The sequence below is a fragment of the Moschus berezovskii genome, chromosome 8 (assembly GCF_049115385.1).
Source record: "Moschus berezovskii isolate FMDL1 chromosome 8, NW_MosBer_1.0, whole genome shotgun sequence".
Classification (NCBI taxonomy): Eukaryota; Metazoa; Chordata; class Mammalia; order Artiodactyla; family Moschidae; genus Moschus; species Moschus berezovskii.
Window position 1 is genome coordinate 40,507,068 of NC_142467.1, and position 26,267 is coordinate 40,533,334.

The following is a 26,267-nucleotide window of genomic DNA, read 5'->3' on the forward strand; positions in this document are numbered from 1 at the left end:
TCTTAAGAAAAGAAATTTATTATTTACACCACTGAAATAGTCCCCCATAAGAACAATATATAACATGTTTATTTGAAAGAATCAGATTCCTTTCAAATAGAAGAACTGTATAAAGCAATACTGTCAACACAAAACAATGGTCACATTACATATCTGCAGGCACAAGCATTGCAAAAAATTTTTTTTCATCTTATGGCTAGGTATTTTCACTGAAACAGTGTCTGCATTTCTACAAGACAGAGCTGGAACAGAACAAAAACTTTTTGTTCATGCTTTTCAGGGCTGAACCAGTGATACGTCTCATTTGAAAATGTACTGCTTTTAGGACAATGGTTTGAGGCAGGAGTGCTTCTACTTGGCCACCACAAAGAAACACACTCTAGTTCTGTACTTTCATTCCTCAGTCTTATGTGTACTACTTGTCATACTATGACACATGTGTATCACAGCAGACGTTTTCCAGTTTTACTCAAAGAACACTGACACACATACAGACCCAACTGACACAGGTCAGAATTTAGAAATGTTAAGTAGTGGAGTAAGAAGAGAAATTGTGTTTATGAGAAAGGAATAAAAAAAAATCTTGGTGATTTTAAGCAAACCAAATTAGGTTCCTTACTAAAAACATTTCTTATTTTGGTTTTAAAGAGAAAAATAATAGTTTCAAGATGGGTTTGGTCTTAGACAACACATTGAGACAAAAACACAAGACATACTTGTTTCCAAAGTCACAAAATGACATTGTTTAAGTATACATTTCTGCCACTTTGTGTATGTGTGTGTGTGTGTGAGCAGGGTGGGGACTCACTACTCTATGCTGGAGAAAATATTTTTTAAGAGTTACAGTATATTCATATGGGGGGGAGCTTTTTTCTTCTTTTTTGGCGTATTGCTATGATCTTCAAAAAATATAAAATTAAATTTACAAAAAAACTGGAAGACCAAGTATAAGCAGTCGGTATTTGCTGCAGTGTCCAGCACTATCATAATGATCTTTAGCATAAAAGCGAGAAGTTGTTCCTGGATATCAAGTATCTTCAATAACTGCCAGTATAGCTTGTAACTACTGTCCTTGCTTCTTTGAGAGATACCTGCAAGAAATCAAAATAAAGATGTCTAAGCTATATTACACTGAATTCAAGTTAACAATTTAACACTCCTCCCAAAAGAAAGTTGATTATTTTAATAACAAACCTGTTCAAGATAAGTAATAACTGTTAATAATCCCTAACATGCATTATGTGCCAAGTACTATTCCGAATACATGCATTAATTCATTTCAGTTCAGTTCAGTTCAGTTCAGTCGCTCAGTCGTGTCCGACTCTCCGCGACCCCATGAATCACAGCACACCAGGCCTCCCTGTCCATCACCAACTCCCGGAGTACACTCAAACTCATGTCCACAGAGTCGGTGATGCCATCCAGCCATCTCATTCTCCGTCGTCCCCTTCTCCTCCCGCCCCCAACCTTTCCCAGCATCAGAGTCTTTTCCAGTGAGTCAACTCGTCTCATGAGGTGGCCAAAGTATTGGAGTTTCAGCCTCAGCATCAGTCCCTCCAATGAACATCCAGGATTGATCTCCTTTAGAATGGACTGGTTGGATCTCCTTGCAGTATAAGGGACTCTCAAGAGTCTTCTCCAACACCACAGTTCAAAAGCATTGATTCTTTGGCGATCAGCTTTCTTCACAGTCCAACTCTCACATCCATACATGACCACGGGAAAAACCATTGCCTTGACTAGACGGACCTTGGTCGGCAAAGTAATGTCTCTGCTTTTTAATATACTATCAAGGTTGGTCATAACTTTCCTTCCAAGGAGCAAGCGTCTTTTAATTTCATGGCTGCAATCAGCATCTGCAGTGATTTTGGAGCCCAAAAAAACAAAGTCTGACACTGTTTCCACTGTTTTTCCATCTATTTCCCATGAAGTGATGGGACCAGATGCCATGATCTTTGTTTTCTGAATGTTGAGCTTCAAGCCAACCTTTTCACTCTCCTCTTTCACTTTCATCAAGAGGCTTTTGAGTTCCTCTTCACTTTCTGCCATAAGGGTAGTGTCATCTGCATATCTGAGGTTATTGATATTTCTCCCAGCAATCTTGATTCCAGCTTGTGCTTCTTCCAGCCCAGCGTTCCTCATGATGTACTCTGCATATAAGTTAAATAAGCAAGGTGACAATATACAACCTTGACGCACTCCTTTTCCTATTTGGAACCAGTCTGTTGTTCCATGACCGGTTCTAACTGTTGCTTCCTGACCTGCATACAGGTTTCTCAAGAGGCAGGTCAGGTGGTCTGGGATTCCCATCTCTTTCAGAATGTTCCACAGTTTATTGTGATCCACACAGTCAAAGGCTTTGGCATAGTCAATGAAGCAGAAATAGATGTTTTTCTGAAACTCTCTTGCTTTCTCCATGATCCAGCGGATGTTGGCAATTTGATCTCTGGTGCCTCTGCCTTTTCTAAAACCTGCTTGAACATCTGGGAGTTCACGGTTTACATACTGCTGAAGCCTGGCTTGGAGAATTTTGAGCATGACTTTACTAGCGTGTGAGATGAGTGCAATTGTGCGGTAGTTTGAGCATTCTTTGGCATTGCCTTTCTTTGGGATTGGAATGAAGACTGACCTCTTCCAGTCCTGTGGCCACTGCTGAGTTTTCCAAATCTGCTGGCATATTGAGTGCAGCACTTTCACAGCATCATCTTTCAAGACTTGAAATAGCTCAACTGGAATTCCATCACCACCACTAGCTTTGCAATATTCTATGAGGAGTTTTCAATGAGAATTTATTTCTATTTTACAGTCACAAGAGGTTAAGCAATTTTTCCAAGCTCATAGAGCAAGAAAGTGGTGGAGTTCAGATTGAAAACAAGACTCTGGAGGCTGTACACTGTCACTACATACTGTCTTACTTCCAAATGTGAAACCAACGTATTAGCTAATATTATAAATTTCCCCCCAAACTCAAAGTCCATTTAATGTTCTTCCTGCATAAAGGTAGTGAGCCAAAGCTGCTAAAGAACTCTGATCAAGAGTATAAAGATGTTAATTCACTAAACAAACAAATTTTTCTTCATTTTATAGGAGTCTGCAAACAAACTAAAATTTTTACATCTCTTTTTCTCCCATTTATGAATTACTATACTCAGAGCTATGGGGGTAAAGAAAGAGTTCTTAAAATCAGGAGATCCAGATAAGTCTTGATGGTAAAACTTGCTCACACTGGCATCTATCATTCCTATGACTTAGTTATTACACCTTACAGGAACTGGGGATAAAAATGACAGTCCTGATATTATGAGACTCTAGGAAGAAGCATTTTACAAGTTCTTGTAAGTATATCTATGTACATAAGTGTACAAGTAATCTGAAAAGTCAAAAGTGTAATTCAGCCAGCATGTTATAATACATGAAGTTTCTTTTGTTGCTGTATTAGTGAAATCCAATCTTTAAAGATCTACTTTGAAAAGAATACTTGCAGTACATAATCCTGTCCACTCCTCCAGAGGTTTTCCTGCAAAATCTTGATGTTTACATGCAATCTATGTGTAGACTTGTATTTAAATTTGTGCTCAGAAAAAAAGACTAGAAGGCAAGACACCAAACTGGTATGTTTCATAATCACAACTGTTTGCCTAAAGGAATTAATTTTCTAATTTTTCTGCTACATAGAGTGGTTACTTGTAATTCTTAACAAAAAAAATTTTAGCATATTTTATTTTATCCTGACATTATTTTACAGTATGAGAACAGAGATTACATTCTCATATGATTCATAAAAGAGTGACCCACTTAATGTTACAAAATAATTAACAGGTAGCATTAAAAACATGTTCTAGCCTCTGAGATCCTCTCTACTAAAGAATATTGAAGGTCTTAAGAGATGAGGGTTTATGAACAAGTTAGAAGTTAAGACGAAAGGGAAAAACACTTCCAGGGGAGATGTCACTAGATTACAAAACAGCTTTAGAATTTACCCATTTTAAATAAAAAATAAGAGTTATGTGTATACCAGTTACCAGACAATTTTTTCATCTAATAATGTACAGATGAAATAAATGAATAAGCAAATGACACTTACCTTTCCCAATATTTGTGATTCAGGTCCAAAAAATCATCTAGTTTTGCTATTTCCTTGAGGTATTGGGTTAATTTTAAAAGTTCTTTGTCTTTATCTCGATTTAGGTGTGCTTTCATAAAAGGTCTTATCTATTAGAAAACAGACATTATCCAACAATTCACATTGCAGTAAGAGAAATAGTACAAACTTATACATTTAAGTTACAGTCAATGAAATTAATATCACCAAGGATGTCAATACTAAGAATTACTTTTATATTATCTCACTGACAATCATGGTGTGTTTATAATAGAAGACCCCTTCCACCTAATTTTCCTTCTATTAGCCTTTCAGTCTGAACTTGACAATACCAGCTATCTTATAGCACTTCAACCCTACATGGCTTCTCTACTTGGCAGAACTACTTAAGACTTTTCCCTCTTCTATCTAGTTGCTTCTTACTAACTAATCTCATTCACATCACTTCATTCATTAAAAAGGTACACAATAAAAGCTTGATTTATAGTAGAGTGAGATAAACTTTTTTAAACCATAAATTTATTATTACAAATAACTTCAACAATCAAAAACTGATAAAAAATTATCGGACAATAAAACGCAGTATTACATATGCATTTAACCCCAGAAGTCCTCCAGAGTTGTTTTGTTATTTAAAAAAAAGAAAGAAAAGAGAAAACATTTAAATATATTTTAAAAAATCAACTTTGTATTATAATACTAGAGAATAAAACATCATTATCATATATTAGTATGGAAGAACAAACTATTGATGAAAAATAAATGTCTGATTATTTTCACATCAGTATTTTTCTAGAAACTTTTATATAACTAAGATATTATACATTGGTATAACCTGTTTTCACTCACATTTTATCATAAGTATTCTTCTTTATTATTAAAGTCTCCATTAAAATATTTTTAATCATATGAGTTTTCCCATAAAAAGTGGTCAGTTTCTGAATTTTTAAGTTCAATATATTTTATTATGATTAAAGTTCATTTCAAAAGCATGAAAGTCAGGATGATGGATAGTGTTGAAGACTACAATTAGTAAGGAATTTTATATCTTGACTTGAATGGTAGTTACACGAGTTCTCTGTAAAACAATGTTAAACTATACATTTTATGTACTTTTCTTTATGTTACAGTTCCAATAGAGTTGTAGTTTTTTAAAGACCCTGCTCATCTATATACCACTTAAGACAGCATTTCATAAACCTTTAACTAATTTTAGATGAAATAATGTTTAGGATTTGCTGTAAAATATCAAAGAGAGGAAAACAGTTAAGGTATAGAGCAAATATTCATGAATTAACAAGTTGTTTAAACAGGACGATGCATACATGGGGGTTAATTTGTACAATTCCAAGCAGTTCTATTTTATGTTTGAACTTTTCCATTATAAAAAAATTTTAAACAAAATTCAAACATACTCCTGTAAGAACAGAATAAATCATTTTAGTAAAATATTAATATATCCTTATTGTGACTAAGAGAAAATGCAAACTGGTCAATTTTACATAGGGACATTTAAAAACATGACATTTGATCACTGTTACATATTGAGAACAATGAGCCCATGGGAGTCATTACCGTGTCAATCAAGAGTAGAGGTTTAACAAGAATTTTTATATACTTCTGTGTCATGAGAAAAACACAACAACAGCTTGAAACCAACAGAAGAAAATATTCCCATACATCCCAGGTTCTACTTGCATCAAAACAGCTTAGGGCCAAGGACCTCCACAGCTGTGAGTCAGCGGGTGGCTGACTGGCACCAGTAAGAGCTGTCAGAGTCTGCACAGATGCAAGCTCTTGTAGGAGATCCTACTTCCAAACAGGCAGTGCTGCTTCACAGCAGCAGCAGTGACTGCAGGAGATCAAGAAGACTCTACACAGGGGCTTTCGTAAGCTCTGCAGCTAGGTATAAACAGGCATGATATCAGAATGTGGTGACATGAGTTTTTGCACAGTCCTGGTCAATACTGTTATATTTTAAAGTATTCCCTCATGTAACTAAAGATTATAAAGTTAATATAAAGATTATATTAACTTCTAAACTATTAATATACAATGTACCAAAGTGATTTCCAGTGTAAAAGCAGGAAAAGATTTAGACTGAAAGAGAAAGTACAGAGTCAGTGCCTAGTAAATAAGACTTTCAACCCAAGGCCCTGCTAAGCTACTTTTACTTTCTAAACAATTGGTCTTAAGCACTATTTACAAAACGAAAATAACCCAAAGATTCTAAATCTAAAAGTTAAACCAGTTAAGTGGAAAAAATTGACCTAATTGACTTCAACTGTTTCAGTATAATCACTGTTCCATTCTCAAGAATAATCTAAGTGACCAACAGATATTACCCCTATTGCTGTATAACCAAAAAAACATTTTTAGGAACTTAAGAATATTTAATGATCTGCATTCTCTTATATTTCCACTTCCTTATATAGAAAATAAAAGTGAAGTTCAGAGTAACTACTGTTTATGCATGACCAAAACTCAAGTTCCTTAAGTTTGGTACTATATTTATAACTGACAAAGCCTACGTTATATTTCAAACCTTAAGATAAACAAACTTTTATTATGAGAAGTTAACTACTTCAAAAATAAGCAGTCTTTAAGATCTCTGTGAAATCTTTGAGATTTCTACCAGAAGTGTTATGAAACAGTGGTAACAAACACAGTTTAAGAGTATTTCTCAATTTCAAAACCACTTCTATGTCAATGTGGGCAGAACATTAATTACTACCTTCTTAAAAGGGGTTTTCAAAAGGAGACATGAGAGAGATTACCTGTAGAATGCTTAAAAATACCTCTCCTGAATTAAAATTTTTGGAGGTGGAAACTAATATATTTTTAGGAACTCCTTCAGTGATTCTACTGAGTACTCTGGTTAAAAAAAAAATCTTGCTCTAAAGTACTAGAAATTTGTATCATCATCGTGCTGTATCCAGAGATAAGGAGGGCCTAAATGTTTGCTGGGAAAATGTTTCTTCTACAAACACACATGAAAATAATATATATATATATATATATTTTAATTTAAGCTCCTCTCAAATGTCATTCCCTGTCTTACTTATATGCAGAATCTAAAAACAAAAACAAAACACATACACACAAAACAAAGCTCATACAAAACAGAGAACAGATTGGTGGTTGCCAGAAATGGGTAGGTGGGAGAAATGAAGAAAATAAAAAAGGTACAAACCTCTAGGTATAAAATAAGTCATGGGGACATAAAGTAGAGCATAATAACTATAGTTAATACTGTATTGCGTACTTGAAAGCTGTTGAGAGTAGATCTTAAATGTTCTCATCACAAGAAAAAAAATAACTCTGTATGGTGACAGATGTAACTAGACTTACTGTGGTGATCATTTCACAATATATACAAATATCAAATCATAAATTATATTGTACACCTGAAACTAATATTATATCTCAACCAAAAAAAAATTTTTTTAATCATTCCCTGAATACCATGACTTTACCTCCTTTCCAGGACAGATACCATTGGTTTCATAAAAGATTCAGTTTAGATCAACTGAATCTTTGCTCAAGACTGAAGAATGTACTTTTGTGTCTTATACCTGGTAAACCACACAGGGAAAAAGTACTTCTCCTAAAGCCTCAAAGAGAAATCATTTTTAAAGGGGAACAAAACCACCAATCTACTCCTAGAACTTTTCTTCCAGGTCAACGGTTTTTATATTCATGACAATTCACTACCCAGATTAATAAAAATTCCCTCAACTATCCTCCTTGTACACCGAAGACCACATCAATAGTCTGCAAGGATAGCTTCAAAAATGTATCTACTTCAAGTTTTTCTCTTGTCTTTTAAAGTCATCAAGAATTCAGCTTGTGCAAAGTTTAGGACTGAGATTAAAAATATCTTAGTGTCAGGATTTACACTTCAAATGGAGATTTCATTTGCATTAGTACCGTAATATAAAGCCATCTTTTCCATTTTCATAATGTACTGATACATAGGCAGCCACAGGTACCAAAAATTTTAAGTTTCAATTTCTCTCTTACCAATTTTACACTGCTCAGACGATAAAGAACCCGCCTGCAATGAGGGAGACCTGGTTCAATCCCTGGGTTGGAAAGACCCCCTGGAGGAGGAGGGCATGGCAACCCACTCCAGTATTCTTGCCTGGAGAATCATCATGGACAGAGGAGCCTAGCAGGTTACAGTCCATGGGATCATACAGAGTAAGACATGACTTAAAGACTTAACAACACAACAATACTTAATCCAACAATGTCTGATGCTTTCACTTTTGATGCTGAAAGTCAATGTCAGTAAGCTCATGTTGTTCCTTAGAGCTAACTGAAAATAAAACATCTAGATGAGTTGGTTAACTAAGCAGATACCATGTGAAAGAGAAAATGTTCAATTTTATATGAATTTTTCTAAACATGTAAGCTTTTCTTGCCAACACATTACCTGAAAAAATTTATGAAATTCAATAGTGCTAAAGTTCTACTGCATATACCAGCATATATGAGAATAGCAAGTAAATTATGCCTTACCTTTAGTCCATTCTGTGGGTTCATTAGAAAATTTCTTCCTATGTCATCAAACATGATGGTGTTTTTCTTGCTGTAAAATTCCGAAAACTTTCCCCATATAACACCAAGAGGCTTTACCTTGAATAAAAACTTAGATTTAACTCAAATTTCATAAATAGTCCATCCTTTCTTAGAAGCAAAAATACTGCAAAATGCCTACAGAACTATGTCAGAGTGTTCCTTTACCACAAGACAGTGATGGCTGGCTCTGTGAATAGACCAGAACTGAGGGGCAACACACTTTACGGGACATGTATCTCCCAATGTTAACTTCTGAAAGGTCTGTTCATGTCTAATGGAACTAAGCCCATTATAACACTTTCAATAATTTTAACACGAAGATTTGGGATCAAAATAAGTGTATTTAATTTAAAAAGTAAGAATCTAGTAATTGTTTAGATGTCTGCTGAGCAGTCTTATGTCCCCAGAACCTGAGGTTTCACTTGGGGTCTCTTTTCCAAACTAGCAAACGTTAACAACAATGTATCTGGCTCTTTTACTACAATATTTAAATATTTTGTAAAGCAAAAATTGACTTTCTCTTTAGTTCAGTAGCACAGGTGCACAATTTCTAGAGCATTTGACTGCTTAACTTCAAAAACACCGTAATTGGTAAATTCTTGCTTGTATTTCTGAGTTCTTAAAATGAGCCTTCAAAAAGATAATTCCTCAGATATTCCTATCTGTTGATACTTGCATAAATTCTCTGAGAGACCACATGAGAAGTAACAGTGATTGCCTATAGGAAGGAGAGTTAAGTGGCTGGAAGGTTCAGGACGGAGGAAGACTTTTCACTACATACTTTATTTGTGAATCACATGAACATATTTTATACATTCAAAAAAAATTTTTAATACACTAACTTTTAGAAGAAAAAGTACTTTTTGCTGAACACAGGGATCTAATTTGTGATAAGAGATTACATTGCTATTAATAATAACTGTATGAAATTAAATGGTAGTAAATAAATGGTGTTAAGAGTTGTCATTTAAAAATGTTTTCTTTTTTCCCTTATGTAATTTATTTTAATACGGAGAAAGTCTCTTTTTCTATCTTAGTGTTCTAGCTACTACAAAAAATGTTATTGAAGTATTTTAATTTCACTAAAATTTTATTTGCTGTATGTGTTTGCACTATCTGTTTACTACTGAAACAAATTCCCCAAATACTTGAAGACAAATATATTGGAACTGAAACAATAAACCAGATTTTTGGTTTTCTTAGCCAGCATAGTCTCAAGAAATAAGACAAGACCTTTATGACAGCCAGGGTTAGCAATCCTACATCCTCTTAAATAGAGCTGTCATTTTGTAATTAGGTCAAGCACCATATGTTCCCCAAAACATGAGCTACTTTATTCTCAATTAGAGAAGTAACATTGCTGACTGTAGGGAAAAAAATTGTGAAAACACAAAAAAGGACAAAGAAAAAATTTTAAATATCTATAATCCAGTTAGTACCAAAGATTACAACTAGATATTCTGGTATATTTACCTCCAGTCTTTCTGATAAACAGCGGCAGCCTCAAAGAGTTCACAGATCTTTTGTTAAGCTAAGGGAAACCCTGAACCAAACAAAGGTTAAAAAACTATTTTCTAACAGTTTGCAAATACTGCTAAAATACTTCTTTCACTTTAATAATGTATCATGAAAAAATTTTAAAGCACTAAATACTACATCAAATAGTTAGCTGCATTCCATTAAATGGGTGAATAAAAATTTATACAATCAACTCTCTACTATGGCGGGGATTTGTTTATTGAGGATTTCTTTTTATTTCTTTTTATTAGAAACATTCCTATGTTTAACATTTGCCACACTTCTTTTCCCTGTTTAGATTTTGTAAATGTACCACTTCAGCAGATAATAAATTCCACTTTCTCTTGATGTATATTTAATTTCCTTTACTGAAAAATCCCCATGCACATAATTTGACTTACGATGGACAATTTTAATACTGTCTCTTCTAAATTTTCCTAGTTTGCTAAGTTCTCCCCAATTCCTATTAGTCTGTGTGTTTCCAAAAGTCATGGACAATGTGTTCTCATCTCTTTATTCCCAACAGTGCCCATTGCAGGGCTTTGCAGATACTAGAAGTTCATAATATGATTACTTGATGAGTAAACAAAGTGAAGAACCTTAATCTTTTTAAGCACAAATCTTTTTTGATGGTTCTTCTTATTTTCTTTAGGCCTTCACATGTCACCCCAAAGACATGCATCATGATGTATCTGCTTTTATTTATCAGTTTCATATAGGCCAAGACAAGTATGTTCTGTCTGTTTCTACTATCTTCCCTGAAGATATCCAGTGTTTTTTTCTCACCTACTCTGTGTTTAGCAACACTATGCTGCTATCATTATGGGACAATTAACCATGACTTTTCCTGACAGCCCTTCCTTAAGCTTCTTAATTTTGTCACTAAAATTCAAATCTATTAACCTGAAATACAGCTTCCTCTTTCAAAACTCAACTGATACTATATTATCCACTCGGATTTCTAAACTCTTTGTGTAGTTTATTCCATCAATATAAATACAAATAGTATATCAGAAAACAAGCAAGTCTTTAAATAAAAGAAAAATGACTTCTTACATCTATTAATCCTCTCCTCGGAGTATGCACTGTTATCATAGCAGCACTGTCCAACATGAAGGTAATCTTGTAATTTGCATTTGTACTCACTCCCAGCTCCTATAAATATAAATGTTCACGTGGTTAAAATATAATAATGTGGACAATCCCAGGCTTTATGAATAGTCCAGCATAATTTCCCATTACACCGTCTTTCTATCCCCCTGGCTACCACATTTTGATCAACAACTGACAAGCAATTTACTTTCACTAAGCAGACTCAGTAAATGGTAGTCCAAAGAACCCTAGTCTATTTAGCTTCCAAATGAGGGGCTCTTTTCAATATACTACCAGAAACAGGTTACTTCCTAATTCACCATTTTAGAAGAGCATCACTCCTTTAAGCATCATACACCAGACAAAAGAAGGAAAATAAAGTGTTAGCGTAAAATGAGGGAAAGAGGAACAGGAGCTTTGTTGAACTTTATCTTGAAAAAGACATAGGTAATCAGAGCAAATCACCACTACGCAGACTTGAAAAACACCTCTAACTCCTGATACTGGCATTTGTTTTGCTACTAAATGTCCTCCAATGACAATGAAATTAATTTAATTCAGAACTTTCTAAAAAGACAAATGCAGTTTCAAAATGTTCTTAAATGGATTGTTTTCTAACACTTACTTTCATTTTAGCTTCAATCCACTTCATATTTGTTGCAGCTAAAACATGAGGAATGATAACACAATATATATGAAAAGTTTGAACTTAATTTTAAAAAATCTTTCTTCTGTATAAATTAGTTTCTAAGCAATACTAAAAGTTCAAATACATCACAAATAATCCCTAGCATAATTTATGGTTTTCTTTTAATTATTTATAAAAATAAACTTATTTTACTGTGTCTTCAAGACAACAATTTTTAACTTTTCTCTAAAAGATACCGGTCACCAATGCTCAAAGGAACTCTGAACCTAAGAAACTCATAAATCAAGACCTAATCACCCTTTTAAAAACAGCCCTACTACTGTTTTCCATCAGTTCTAAACTCAAATTTAGGGTGCCTGGATCTCCATTTTCTTCTATGTTCCCCCTGCCAGGTAACACACAGGTGGTGGTGTGCGGGGGAATTCGTGTGGGTGTTGGCGGGTGTATGTATGTATGTCAATATAAGCAGATGAATATGTATGTATGTCAATATAAGCTAATGAAAATTAGAATTTTTCCAGGCCCAGCAAACTTAGTGATCACTGAGTCCAGCAGCTTTTAACAAGTCTGAGACAACTAAATTCATAAACTGCATCTATGTCATGTACCTGCTCGCTGTCAGTCACCAACCACTTTGAGATCACTAACATTAAAATTCAACCTTCAGCTTCATGTGCATTACTCATCTCAAGTTACTGGACTAAACTACATAGGTAATACAGAATAAAATATTTCAAAAGGGAAAAAGGAGTTCAATTATTTCAAGTGTATATACACATGCATGTATGTTACTTTTTAAGGGCAAATGAGGTACCTAAGTTCTCAGAATAATAATCTTTAGCACATATAAATGAACCAAAATCACCTTATATGCAAAATTGGTCAGCAGAACTAAAATTTTAGAGAATGATGTGTCTACAATGACAACAAATCATGTGATAGGGAAAAATAATTTAATTCAGTATATATTTTGAATCTGTAATTCCCAGATGAAAAACAGAAAGCTAATAAAAAGGATTTCTATTAAGCAATTATTACATGTCAGACACATTACCAGTTGCTATATCAATATTTTATTCTTATAACTACCCTGTAATACAGGTTTCCTTATCTTCATTTCTCAGATGAGGAAGCTAAGGCTCAGAGCGATTAACTGACCTGCCCAGTATCAGTAAGGTCAGAGCCAGAATTAAAACCTTAGTCTACTTAGCTACAAAATGAGATGCCCTTTTCAATGTACTACTATGAAATTTATAAAAATAACCTATTTTAAGTATATGATCGTAAAAAGTTCTCAAAATCCCTAAAAGTCTACTCTAATAACACTTAGAGGATAAACATTTTTCTCAAATGTCATCTCAGAAGTCAGAACTGCTGAACACAAAACTGTTTTTCAGGAATCTTTCTCCTCTGTATCTTAAAAATCAGAAAATTATATATTTAACTGTGTATTTAGTTATAATGGATATGCACTCATATTAATACTAAACTATTGAAATACTGATTATGAAAGAAAACACAAAGGAAATTTACAGACTGCAGAAGTATGTAGCCTCTATAATCAGTAACCTAGTACAGTTAAATGTACCATCTTTAGCTGATGGGAGTTTATTTAATTCACAATTAGGACAGCTCTTTTCTGCTTATGATATTGCCAAGAGAAAACTTGAAATGTTTGTGGGAAGGTGAGATGTAAATCAATACACCACTACCCTTTCCTTTTCAGAAAATCATGCCACAAAAAAACAATGTCACCTGAACTAAACAGTGTGCTCAGTAATGCAGTAAATTTACTTTTCTGGAGCAAACTCACTCTTATCATAGACCTATAAATTCCTGGAATGGTAGACCACAACTTGAGTCACACTGCTTTAACCCACTTATTAATTTTCCCTAAGTAAATTCACATTGCCTTTATTTCTGAACTATATCACTGTAAATTTTTTTTAATACATATGTTTCTCCAATGTTCTGAGACAACAATAATGAAGAAAGGAGAAAGCAACAGTATACTAAAATATCAAAGATTCTATAGTAAATATCAGAAAGAAAAGATCCTTACCAAGGTGGGGTCTTGTAAAAACAGGCCATTTTATTTCACACTATAATATACTACTCTCTTCCTATATTTAAGTATTTCAGTGGTATTGGCAAATAAACATCTATGTTTATACTGTGATGAATGAAAGTATCAAACATGCTTCATCAGAAATTTGCAAAATAAAATTTAAGTCACATTTTGTAAAGCAAAGCAATATAAGCAACAACCTTATTTTCATGAAAATCTAAACAAGAAATACAGCTTACACCAAATAACAATGTCATAATCCTCATATGCAGATGTTAGGAATTCATGAAGATATGGCCGCATTAATTCTACCCCAGTCTCTGCACAAGACCTATGGTCTAAAAGAAAATCAATTAGAGATGATGATTAGTTTATCATCATGGACAATTATCTAATATTGACTAAACTTCTGAAATATAACAGAAACACTCAAAATACTAACTACTTCAGACTAACTTCTATCAGCTGACAGAGGGACATCTTCAAAGCACACAATTCAGTATTCTTGCAATCCAACTTTAACTGATCAATTCTGTTCAGTTTGCAAAGAGCCAATACCCAGAATTCAGGCTTATATAATAAACTTAAGTTTTCTTCTCTTCTAATCTCTAAAACATAGATCTCATTTTAGGATATGAAAAGCAAACTAGGGCCAGATATATTCACTTTTTAGCCATTCACCTTCCAAATATAATCACATTTCACCAAAATGACAGATTCAATTAATTTACTAATCAAATTTTAAAATAAATGTACATAATTTATGACACGTACTTAAAGGTTAGGATTAGAGGTAAATATGCTCATTTTAATGTTAGGAATTAACTAATTATTTCTGGCAATATTAAAGGATGAAATGAACATCTTTTTTTGTTGACATGAAGAATCAAATGTCAAATTCTTAAATTGAAGAATCTGTCTTGAACATAAAAAAAAAACAGGAATAAATAATCAAAAATGATTTTTAAATAATCCTCATAAAATGTTAATAGGGAATGGCTTTATTAAATTATCACATATTTATAAACTAGAAAATCAACAAACCAAAAAATACATATATTTAACTCGCAATGAATACAAAATGACTGAAATGTTGAATATATCATTAAGTAAACATGAAAAGGATATACATATAAACATCCAGGGAATTAACATATAAAAAAGATCTCTGGCTCTTGGGATTACATATGACTTCTTTTTTTGCTTATAATAAATGATTTACTTTTAAAATTAAAAAAAATGCTTTCAAGTAATTCATAGTGCAAGGAAAAAACAAATAAAAGGGGAAATGCTGTTACAGTAACAGACGATGAAGCACAGTTTCAGCTGACTTACCAAATAATGTATAATCAACATCCAGTACCAAAAGCTTTTTCCCTTCCCTGGGAGGATTCAAAATTTCCACTTTGTACTCTTTTACTCTGCGGGAAATTTTCAGTAGGTTTTCCTCCCTAATGAAAAAACAAAATCAGATGAAAGATTCACTTTTTCTTGTATTACAACCAATTCTCTTTATTGATGAAAAGCACTCACCTATTTTCTACTTCAACTACTTCATCTTCAATATCAAAGTCGTTAATAACATCATCATTGTCAGGAGGTGGACCTAAGACATCTTCCTATTAAGACAAAAAATAGTTTTGCTTTACCATATTATCTTTAACACAACAGATATATGCATAGCATAAAAAATTAAGAGGTACAAATTGAGTCCAAAAGTCTTACAAGCACACGCTACGGGAAAACATTCACATTTTATGTATGTTCACCAGGCAGATTTACCACAATAAATTTGACCATTATCACTACCACTATACTAAAAGCGGCCTATGAACACTGAAAAGTTCCCCAGTGTTTGCTTTCTGCTGAGTTAATACTACATTCATTGTGCAGTTTTTACTTTCTATTGACTATTAAACTGACAATTTTACCACAATTAAAACTATGATGTAACAGTGTGATATAAATCATAATATCTTCAAAGGGGGCGCTTCCTCAGTGACTCAGTGTTAAAGAATCCACCTGTAATGAAGGAGATGTGGGTTTGATCCCTGGGTCGGGAAGATCCCCTGGAGGAGGAACTGGCAACCCACTCCAGTATTCTCGCTGGAAAAATCCCAGGGACAGAGGAGTCTGGAGGGCTGTAGTTGTAGGGTCGCAAAGAGTTGGACATGACTGAGCGACTAAGCACGCACGCATCTTCAATGGGACAAACGTAACAAAAGTAAACATTTACCAAGCTCTCCTCACGAGTTCCCATCATCATGATTTTAGTATTTGGTTTCAGTTTGAGAGCTCCAAGCTTAACATCATTTTCTGCAGGTTTGCCTACAATACAAGCAAATGACTGTTTTCTCACTAAAGTTCAGGTGCTGGTTTCACTATCCCATTATATAAAACCCTAACATTAAAAGATTTCACAGCAGGTTCTTTTCCCTTAAATTAATAAACTATTACTGCTGAATTAGCAGTTTCTAACACACTATGAAGAGCAATTAATACAAGGTTGGGTTTCTTCCCCCAACTCCGTCTTAGAGGAACACCTTTAATTTAACTAACTAAATAAATTCATGCTTTATTCTTATTCTGTTGTTCAAGATGAAGATAACTGTTTTCCAGAAAGTCCTGAAAATTTAGTGCCTGGGATAACTGTAGATTTACTGCTACTCAGAACTCACTCTTCAATGGTAAAACAATGGTAAAAGTGCCTTTTAACTGAATATGAACATTGCTGATAATTTCTAAATTGTTATTACTTTCAAAAGAGAAAAGGTAATTTGGAGAGAGTAAAAGGCCCAAGCTGTAATGAAAAGACTGTACTAGAAGACAGATATTACAAATTACACTCTTTACCTGGGACTTCCATGTCTAAGGTTTAACAAGCAAACATCAACTGTCAGAGGAAATCAAAAGTAATCTTAACAGTGGTGTTATTTCCAAGTATCCTTAAATATTCTTACTTATATCACTAAAATAGTTTCAGGGATATCCCTATCAAAGAAACCTCCAGGGGGAAAGACTTATTAAGGTGAACTGGTAAGAGCTAATGTAAAGATTAATAAATATATCAATGCAATAAATTTGAAGAAGGGAAAAAATTACCTTTAACTTTGAGCCCAAGTAACTTCTGGCGTTCTGGTAGCACTCCTGTAAGGGTCTTGAGAAACTGTTTGAGATCCAGCACAGTATCATCTTCCGAAAGTGTGGTCACTGAATATTCCTGTCCACCCCATTTTACAATGATAGGAAGAGCCATCCTTGAAACATATGATAAGGCAGTTTTCCTTCTGAAAAAAATACCTAGAAAGAAAGCCATATACATGTTGAAACAGACATATCAAAGATGTCATAGTTATACAGCAGAAACTAACACAATGTTGCAAAGCAACTATATTCTACAAAAGTTTTTAAAAATATGTATTGAAGCTCTAGGTTTTATAAACTACATCCTTTGAGTCCTATTTTACGGTAGAGAAACAGGATTTCCTACTTATAGAAATGTTATCAGAACACCAAAAGTTATTAGGAGTCAAAGTTAAAATTCCTCCATGCTCCCAAGTTTTAGCTTAGTTACAACCCTCTAATATTCTATCAGATTACTCCTGTTCAATTGGAAAGCTGAAATCATGAGCTACATATTTCTCGCTCTCTGATCAGGTTTATGCTACAGGCAAGTTCCTCCATGATGGACCATCCATGTTCATTTACCATTTGCAAGGTGGGACAGTGAGTTGTTAAGAGCACAAACTCTTGAGTCAGACTACCTAGGTTTGGAGTTCAGGAATTCCATTTATTAGCTATTTAACCTTAGATAGTTAATTGACTCTTAGTGCCTAGGTTTCCTCATCAGTAAAATAGGGATGCTAATACTACCTACTTCTCAAGGTTCATGAGGAGTAAGTTAATTTTTGTAAGTCACATACTACCTGGCACATAGATAGCACTATGCAAGTATGTATTGGTTAAATATTTTCAAAAACCAGAACTGAAGTGTTTTAGGCACAGCATTAAACAAATGGTAAATGGCCATTATTTATTTCAGATTTAATAAACAGGGCTTCCCTAATAGTTCATTTGGTAAAGAATCCACCTGCAATGCAGGAGACCCCAGTTCGATTCCTGGGTTGGGAAGATCCACTGGAGAAGGGATACGCTACCCACTCCAGTATACTTGGGCTTCCTTTGTGGCTCAGCTGGTAAAGAAACCACCTGCAATGCGGGAGACCTGGATTCAATCCCTGGGTTGGGAAGGTCCCCCGGAGAAAGGAAAGGCTACCCACTCCAGTATTCTGGCCTAGAGAATTCCATGGACTGTATAGTCGGACACAACTGACCAATTTTCACTTTCACTTTTTCACAGGGGATGAGATGGTTGGATGGCATCACTGACTGGATGGATATGAGTTTGAGCAAGCTCCGGGAGTTGGTAATGGACAGGGAAGTCTAGCGTGCTGCAGTTCATGGTGTCACAAAGAGTTGGATATAACTGAGTGATTGAACTGAACTGAATACACAGAACAGTTTTTACACAATCTCATTCAACAGGGTTGTTTGCTAAGAACTCTCTCTTTTACTGTGAAGGAAACAGGAGTTTAGAAGTGAAGTGAAAGTCGCTCAGTTGTGGCTGACTCTTTGAGACCCCATGGACTATATAGTCCATGGAATTCTCTAGGAGTTCAGAGAAGTTATGTAATTGGCTCATGGGCAAACAGCTGATAAATGAACAGGTCTTCTGACTAAATCTCAAGTTTCTTCCCCTTGTGCCTCTCTTGAAATGAACCTAAGGTACCAAAGATCAGTAAACACAAAACCCACAGGCACAGATAAAGTACACAAAAATTATATAGCAGCTGCCACTCATCAATGATAGCAGGTAGGTCTCCCCCGCCAGAAAGCTTTCTACCAGTTTTCAGGTTTGTTCTCCCAACAGGTCAGAGAACTAGGTTTTTTTCATCTCAAAGTAGTGGTCTTTCCAAATGCTGTCATAATATATTTAACACTACATTTGACTGCACACTTCAAGTATTACAACCAACAAGAAAGAAGGCAAATTCTGAATCTTAACATGCAAATGTAATTTGGAAACTCAAGATGTCTTCAGCATGCCCATTAGAAAAGAGCACTATAAATTCACTTCCATTCATTCTGTGTTTATAACCTGCTCTACTAAAACTTTTAAGAAGGTATGCTAATTTAGAGCAATGTATTCTATTTGGCGAGAACGTGCTCTAACAAATGCTATACTCCTCAAAAAAAAAAGCCAAAGGCCTTTTGTGTCAAACTGAAATACCATTTAAATATTATTTTTCTGTGAGAGGTGGAAATAAAAACGAAAACTTACAAGAGCTAGGAATGCAAAGAGCACTAATACAGCACGTTGTATTGGGCAGAACAGAACATTTGAAGCGAAATCACCTCAACTCTAGGTGCGTGCGGACAAATCATTGTGCCTCTAGATGAGTGTTCTCAAAGTGTGGTCCCCAGACCATTCAACAGCACTGACCCCACTTGGTAACTTGTTAGAAATGTAACTGGGCTTGGAGAGAAGAGACCTAGCAATTTGTGTTTTAACAATCCCTGTTCCCACCTCCCCCCCCATCTTTGAGGCTTGCTAAAGTTAGAAAGGCTCTTCAATTTTCTCAGCCTTGAAAATGTGACAGAAGACGTGGGCTCTATGTGCTTAGTAAAGCAGTATACAAATGTTATGTATCACCCATGCCACAAGTGGATTTCCAAACCGACAACTGCTCTAAAGGACTAGGCACAACAAAACAAATGCCATAAAAAAGTTTAATGCAAAAGCCCTTAAAACTGTTTTTCAAAGTTATACTGAACTTTACTCCTTGAATATTTAGAACATTCACAAGAATGGAGCAATGCAATGCAAATGCACAAGTCATTTTCGGTTTTCACACTTGGCCTTTTCTTACACAATTCTAATGTTTTGTGTCATTCCAGATCTGATCAGATTTACAAAGTGAAAAACGATTTTGGGGGTAGGGATGGCGATCAAACCCAAACAAGTTAGCAAGAAACATACCTTTATAGCGGTGAAACTACAGTCAAGAACGGCTGTCTGGATAAATTCTTCCAACCTAACATACAGTGGTGACTTGTCTAGTCAAGGTAGTAATGTTTACCATGACAAAAGCGTTAAGCCGTGCAATAACAGCCTTGACAGCACTTATAAGTAATACAAATGGTGGTGAAAATAGAAAAATTATAATATGCTCGACAACTTTATTGAATAATCTCATTTAATCTTCACAATCCTAAACTGACAACTACTGTCTTCACTATACAGACTAGAAATTTGAAAAAGAAGAAAAACAAGCTGTTGCTCCAGGCCACACAACTAAAAAGTAGCAAAGGTGGTCAATTTGAAAGGACCATCAGCCTAAGTTAACACCTTAGGAACTGAGGAGAATAAACTTTTCAACCTGCCTAGTAAGGCGTAACTACTGAAGTACTGTCAACTCGTTCTCTGGACAGCACGGCTGCAGCAACTGCGAGCGAGCGCAGAGGAGCGAGCTGTGGGCTCCGAAGCGGCAGCTATGGGGCAGCACAGAAGGCAGGCAGAGACCCCAAAACCCAAAAGGGCCGGGATACGTTCAACAGGGAGGGGGAAGAAATGGACAAACCCCAGAAGAGGGAGGAATGAGACGGGAGGACGCAAAACCCGCAGAGGCGCGGGAAGCCCTCCACCCAGGCGAGGAGGCTGGATGCGAGGGTGGCGGCGTCTGTGATGTGCGGGCCGGGCCCGGAGGCCTGGGCCGCGCACGGACCAGGGCAGCCGCGGGCGGGACGCCCTAATGCAGCCCCAGCCGGCCTGCCAGGCCACAGTGAAAGTCGCGCAGCGAGGAAGCAAAGCTGCGATCCTCCAGCCCAACGGTGTTTCCGCAGGCAGTGGGCAGATGCCCAGCGTCCCCTCACCTGGAGCACAGCGGAACCGACAACAGCGGATGCAGGAACCGACCGCAGAAGAACCCAAGGCGACCGGAAGTGAGAGGCGGGGACCGGAACCGGCTAACGAACCGGAAGTTAGGGTTTGAAACGGAAGCGCGCCAGAAACGGGACAATCTCTTCCTTTGTTTCTCTTCGGGTAGTGATACTACGTAGTCGCCGCCAGGAACTGCCTCACCGAGACGAGGGAAGCAGGCCTTTCCGAGAATGTGACCGCCGTACACACGCCTGCGACCCCTGGCTGGCTGCGAGCCTTCGCCATTTCTGCGCATGCGTCCCGCTGGCGGGCTCCTGAGTTGGGTGGGAGCCGCGGGAGTATGACGTCTGTGGTATTATTTCGACAAAGTCGAAGCTGATTCGGAGGCAGTGCGCTGGCTTACTCAGGTGAACGGAGATCCTCGTGGGAGACGGGCCTAGGACTCGTGTGGCTTTGTCATGTTCCGAATGAGGCCTGAAAGGTGATGTTTGAGGACTGAGGACTTGAGAACTCTACCTGTCACCAGGGGCTACCAATACTAGTAATTTCAGGAGTTTAGAAGTCTACCTGTTTTACCCAGTCCCAGAAGAAACAGGATCGTCAGGAAAGGGGCAAGTCCAAGTCTCAGAGAACCATGCAAGTAGATCTCATTATAAGAGCTGCCATCGAGATTACTGTAGTCTTGTATCGAATTATGTCTGCCTGCCCATTGCCACCTCCATTACGTCTTCCCTCATAATGACAAACCCTAACAAAAGAATTACAGACGTTAATGAAAATTTGGAGCACCCGCTATCTGGTACAGCGAACTCCCAACGTGCATCCCTTTATGTTAAGCAGGAAAATAATAATAATTGCCCACTAGATTGTCGTCTGTGGCGGCAAATGTTTTAGGCTTTGGAAAGGAAGGGAAAAGGTGAAAATAATATTGGCCTCTAAGTTTGCATTAGTCGGGGCTTCCCTTGTGGCTCAGCTGATAGAATCTGCCCGCAATGCGGGAGACCTGGGTTGGGAAGATTCCCCTGGAGAAGGGAAAGGTTACTCACTCCAGTATTCTGGCCTGGAGAATCCCATGGACTATACAGTCGCAGAGTCGGACAGGACTGAGCGACTTTGACTCACATGCACTAGTCGAATTACTTGTATTTTTCTTTCTTCTTGATAGCATGTAACTGATCCATGTTTCCCTTTTGACTGTTGGAAAGGGAGCAAAGAGCCAGGTTTTGTATCTTAACAGTTTTTAATTAAAACACACAAACTCTGTTTGCCTTCCTTTTTTTGGTAATTCTTATTGCACTAGTAATGATGAGTATCTGCTCTTTTTTTTTAAATGAAAGCATATTTGCAATAAGAAGTATTCCCTCTATTTTTAAAAAAATAGGAAAGGGAAAACCCAAAATTAAAAGAATTTGTACAAAAGTCACATATTAGCAATCTAGCTAAAGAGATGATCAAAAGACAAAGGACTAGGCAATGAATTACAGTTTCTTTCACCCCAATGTTTTTTGCTTTATTCAGGTTCTAAACAGCTTCTTGGCAACTTTATATTTTTGCCATTGCAGTTAAAGAAGATTGTTTCTGTTAACATCAGTTAAAAACATTTTTAAGCTTCACTATTTCTAAGCAACAAAATTTGCAAGGAGGTTCTTTTTAATCACAGAATAACCATTGTACAAAGGGTCTGATAAGTCTCTTATTACTAAATGTAAATTTAATAATTAAAATTATCTAAACAAGTGTTGAACAGTAGTATTTCTCAGCGAATAATGGTTATGGAGTATTTTACAAGTGGTTCATGTAACAGATGATTTTTAATTATGCCCATACCTCAGTTCCTCCAAATCTGTTTATATTTAGCTAAACATTCATTAAATCAAAATTAATGTTAATAAAACACTTGAGGTCAATTGAAAGATACCATTTGAGTAAAAGAACTGGACTCAGTAACTCTGAAAGAATATAATAAAATGGATCTAAAAAAAGACTCACAGGAACTCACAATTGCCAATAAGAAGAGAAAAATTAAATGTCAGCCTGCTGTTGCTCACTAGAGTCGCTCTTCTAATATGTGGAGAATGATACCCTTGTGCCTCATTCATCCTTCCCTGCAGCCACTGAAGGTGCCTGGGAATTACCCCATAGGGTTTGATAGATTATCAGGTCTAAGAGACTAAAAAGAAATGTGGGACAATTTCACAAAATCTGATATCACAGTGAAGATAAACTGATATCACAGTGACCATGCTGGGATTGGAGGACAAAAGGACATTCCTGACCCCCAGCTGGAAAGCTGTCACCCTGTTTGCATCTCCATCTTTCTCTTTACTTCCTTCCCGTTCTCGGGCCATTTTCTTCCTCTCTTTCCAGTTGAAAAACATCCTCCTTCTAATTTTTTTAAAATATAGTGCACTGTAGCACTTTGTTTCTCTATTTGAATGTCTGTACACATGTTTTTTCCCTGACTTCAGTCAGTTTGCTGAAAACGGTTAGAATCTGCCTCATAGAAGCAACTCTGCAGGCCCTTACCTCACGCAGGCAAGGGTACTACTGCATATCTCTACTCATGTTGCTTTCCCAAATGACTATTTAAAATCTCAACTCTCTTCCAACCTCAGATCTTCTGATTTATATCCTTACTTTTGGCAGATGATGTTGTCTTGTATTTTGCTAAGGAAATAAGTAGTCTCAAAAGAGGAGTTGCCTAAACTTCAGACCTCTAAATCTACAAACTAAATTATAGCTGCACCTCCTATGCTTGTTTAAATGTGTCATTTTCCTTTTACCTGAAACCAACTCATATTTGTGCGTTGGCTCCTTCTGTTTCAGGAAGCTTTCATAGAAAATCAGTTATCCCTCTCTCTAGATGTTGTATAACCTTTTCTCTCTGCAGGCTCATTTCTATATATGGTATCTTGCCATAACTACTATCCTTTCTTTTCACAGTTGGGCATTTCAAAGCATTGTTTGCATTTGTCTAAACTTGACATTCCGTTCCGTTCCGTTCCGTCGCTCAGTCGTGTCCGACTCTTTGCGACCCCGTGGACTGTAGCCTACCAGGCTTCTCCGTTCATGGGATTCTCCAGGCAAGAATACTGGAGTGGGTTACCGTTTCCTTCTCCAGGAAACTTGACATTATAATTGTGTATTTCTTTCAGTTTGTTTCGTGACAGTTTTTACTATCCTGTAAACTTTGTGAGGAAATGGATGTCTGCTCTATTCACTGTTATATTCTCAGAGCGTCGCATGATGGTGGTTAAAGCAGGTACTCAAATAAATACTTGAAATGAATAACTAATAAATGAAAAGAATGTCAAGTAATGAGATATATATATAATATATATACTAATACATATACATTGTATACATATTATACATGTAATAGTACACGTTGGTGATTATAATGATTATAATTTGTAAATGACTTTGGATGCACAGGAAAATTCTGAAATACACACCAAATGTTAACCATTCATGGCACCATAGGATACGCTCACTATTTGTTAAGTGAATGAAAGAAATCACATGATGGCATCATAGAGCAGGTGAGTTTCACCTTATTTGTATTTTTCTGTATTTGAATTTTTTATAATAATTTTACATTCTTTTTCTCTCTCATTAAAAACAGTACAGGGACTTCCCTGGCAGTCCATGGTTAAAACTACACACTTCTACTGCAGGGAGCACAGGTTCAATCCCTATTAGGGGAACTAAGATCCCACATGCCTTGTAGCATGTCCCAAAACAACAACAGCAAAAATAATACAGACATGTCCTTACCACTATTTTTATGCCTATCTTTGAAAATCTTTTCTGTACTTTAGGTAAGTGTATACAGTTTATACGTGATATTTTAAAATAATTGTAGATTCATAGGAGGTTTTCAAAAGAGATCATGTGTACCCTTTACCCAGTATTTTTCTAATGATCACATCTTAGGTAATTATAGTATAATATCAAAACCAGGACATTGACATTGTTACAATATGTGTACATGTAATTCTATGCCATTTTATCATATAGATTCACAAAGCCACTACTGCAATCAATACAGAACTCTTCCATCACCACAAAGATAACACCATGTGCTACATCCTCATACTCACAGAAACCACCATTTCTTTCACCATTTCTAACCCTCGATCACTAATGTTTTTCTGTCTCTGATTTTCTCATTTCCAGATGTTATGTAAATGGAGTTATGCAAGTATATGCCTTTTGAGATTGGCTTTTTTTCACTCAAAATAAGGCCTGTGAGATCTTCTCAAGCAGTTGTGTGTATCTGTAGTACATTTCCTTTTATGATTGAGGATTTCCTGTTTAACACAGTTTGTCTAATCATTCACCTACTGGACATTGTGCTTCTTTCTACCTTTTGGCTTTTACAAATAAAATAGACCACTTGTATGTAATACAATTATTGATATTTTGAAGCTTCAGTCTGCCACTTTATTGTTTTCTGGCTTGGGTGGTTTTTCTACGTTGTCTTTCTGTTGATTACTCGAGCATGATTTAAGAACTCCATTTTGATTTGTCTGTATTATTTTAAAGTGTATCTCTTTATATAAATTTTTATAGTGATTGCTCTAAGTATTATATATACATAACTTATCAGTCTATCCAGTTCAGTTCAGTCGCTCAGTCGTGTCCGACTCTTTGCAACCCCATGGACTGCAGCACACCAGGCTTCCCTGTCCATCACCGACTCCTGGACCTTGTTCAAACTCATGTCCGTTAACTCAGTGATGCCATCCAACCATCTGATCCTCTTTTGTCCCCTTTTCCTCCTGCCTTCAATCTTTCCCAGCATCAGGATCTTTTCCAAGGAGTCAGTTCTTTGCATCAGGTGGCCAAAGTATTGGGAGTTTCAGCTTCAGCATCAGTCCTTCCAATGAATATTCAAGACTGATTTCCTTTAGGATTGACTGGTTGAATCTCCTTGCTGTCCAAGGGACTCTCAAGAGTCTTCAACACCACAGTTCAAAAGCATCAATTCTTCAGCACTCAGCTTTCTTTATAGTCCAACTCTCGCATCCATACATGACTATTGGAAAAACCATAGTTTTGACTAGATGGACCCTTGTCGGCAAAGTAATGTCTCTGCTTTTTAATATGCTGTCTAGGTTGGTCATAGCTTTTCTTTCAAGGAGCAAGTGTCTTAATTTCATGGCTGCAGTCACCATCTGCAGTGATTTTGGAGCCCCAAAAAATTCTCTCACTGTTTCCGTTATTTCCCCATCTATTTGCCATGAAGTGATGGGACTGGATGCCATGATCTCCATTTTTTGAATGTTGAGCTTGAAACCAGCTTTTTCAC

General features: G+C 36.2%; 1 protein-coding gene and 1 long non-coding RNA gene across 5 annotated transcripts in view; one reads left to right on the plus strand and one right to left on the minus strand.

Annotated features, from left to right (window-relative positions):
• Nucleotides 1-21,092, minus strand: UBLCP1 (ubiquitin like domain containing CTD phosphatase 1). 4 transcript variants are annotated; one of them, XM_055430776.2, is made up of 11 exons: nucleotides 20,947-21,092; nucleotides 17,116-17,313; nucleotides 16,250-16,341; nucleotides 15,547-15,632; nucleotides 15,349-15,464; nucleotides 14,253-14,351; nucleotides 11,922-11,959; nucleotides 11,261-11,359; nucleotides 8,627-8,743; nucleotides 4,085-4,212; nucleotides 1-1,091 (listed from the first exon to the last, which is right to left on the minus strand). In XM_055430776.2, exons 2-11 carry the CDS (start codon nucleotides 17,267-17,269, stop codon nucleotides 1,064-1,066), a joined length of 957 nt encoding a protein of 318 aa, XP_055286751.2. In that variant the 5' UTR covers nucleotides 17,270-17,313; nucleotides 20,947-21,092; the 3' UTR covers nucleotides 1-1,063. The 4 variants fall into 4 exon arrangements, with proteins under 4 accessions (XP_055286751.2, XP_055286752.2, XP_088694657.1 ...); XM_055430777.2 differs by lacking the exon at nucleotides 20,947-21,092 and adding an exon at nucleotides 20,054-20,940; XM_088838531.1 differs by lacking the exon at nucleotides 16,250-16,341.
• LOC129559215 (uncharacterized) overlaps nucleotides 21,052-26,267 on the plus strand; it is an 11,003-nt gene continuing 5,787 nt past the window's right edge. Inside the window, exon 1 of the long non-coding RNA XR_016038021.1 lies at nucleotides 21,052-21,752. This is a non-coding gene — a long non-coding RNA (uncharacterized LOC129559215). The remainder of the gene's footprint in view (nucleotides 21,753-26,267) is intronic.

Coding starts and splice junctions, on each gene's coding strand:
- UBLCP1 (XM_055430776.2), bottom strand. CDS start 17,269: ATGGCTCTTCCTATCATTGTAAAATGGGGTGGACAGGAATATTCAGTG. Junction 15,465..15,546: donor GTAGTTGAAGTAGAAAATAG/GTGAGTGCTTTT, acceptor TTTTTTCATTAG/GGAGGAAAACCTACTGAAAA. Junction 14,352..15,348: donor TGTTGATTATACATTATTTG/GTAAGTCAGCTG, acceptor ATTTTCTTTTAG/ACCATAGGTCTTGTGCAGAG.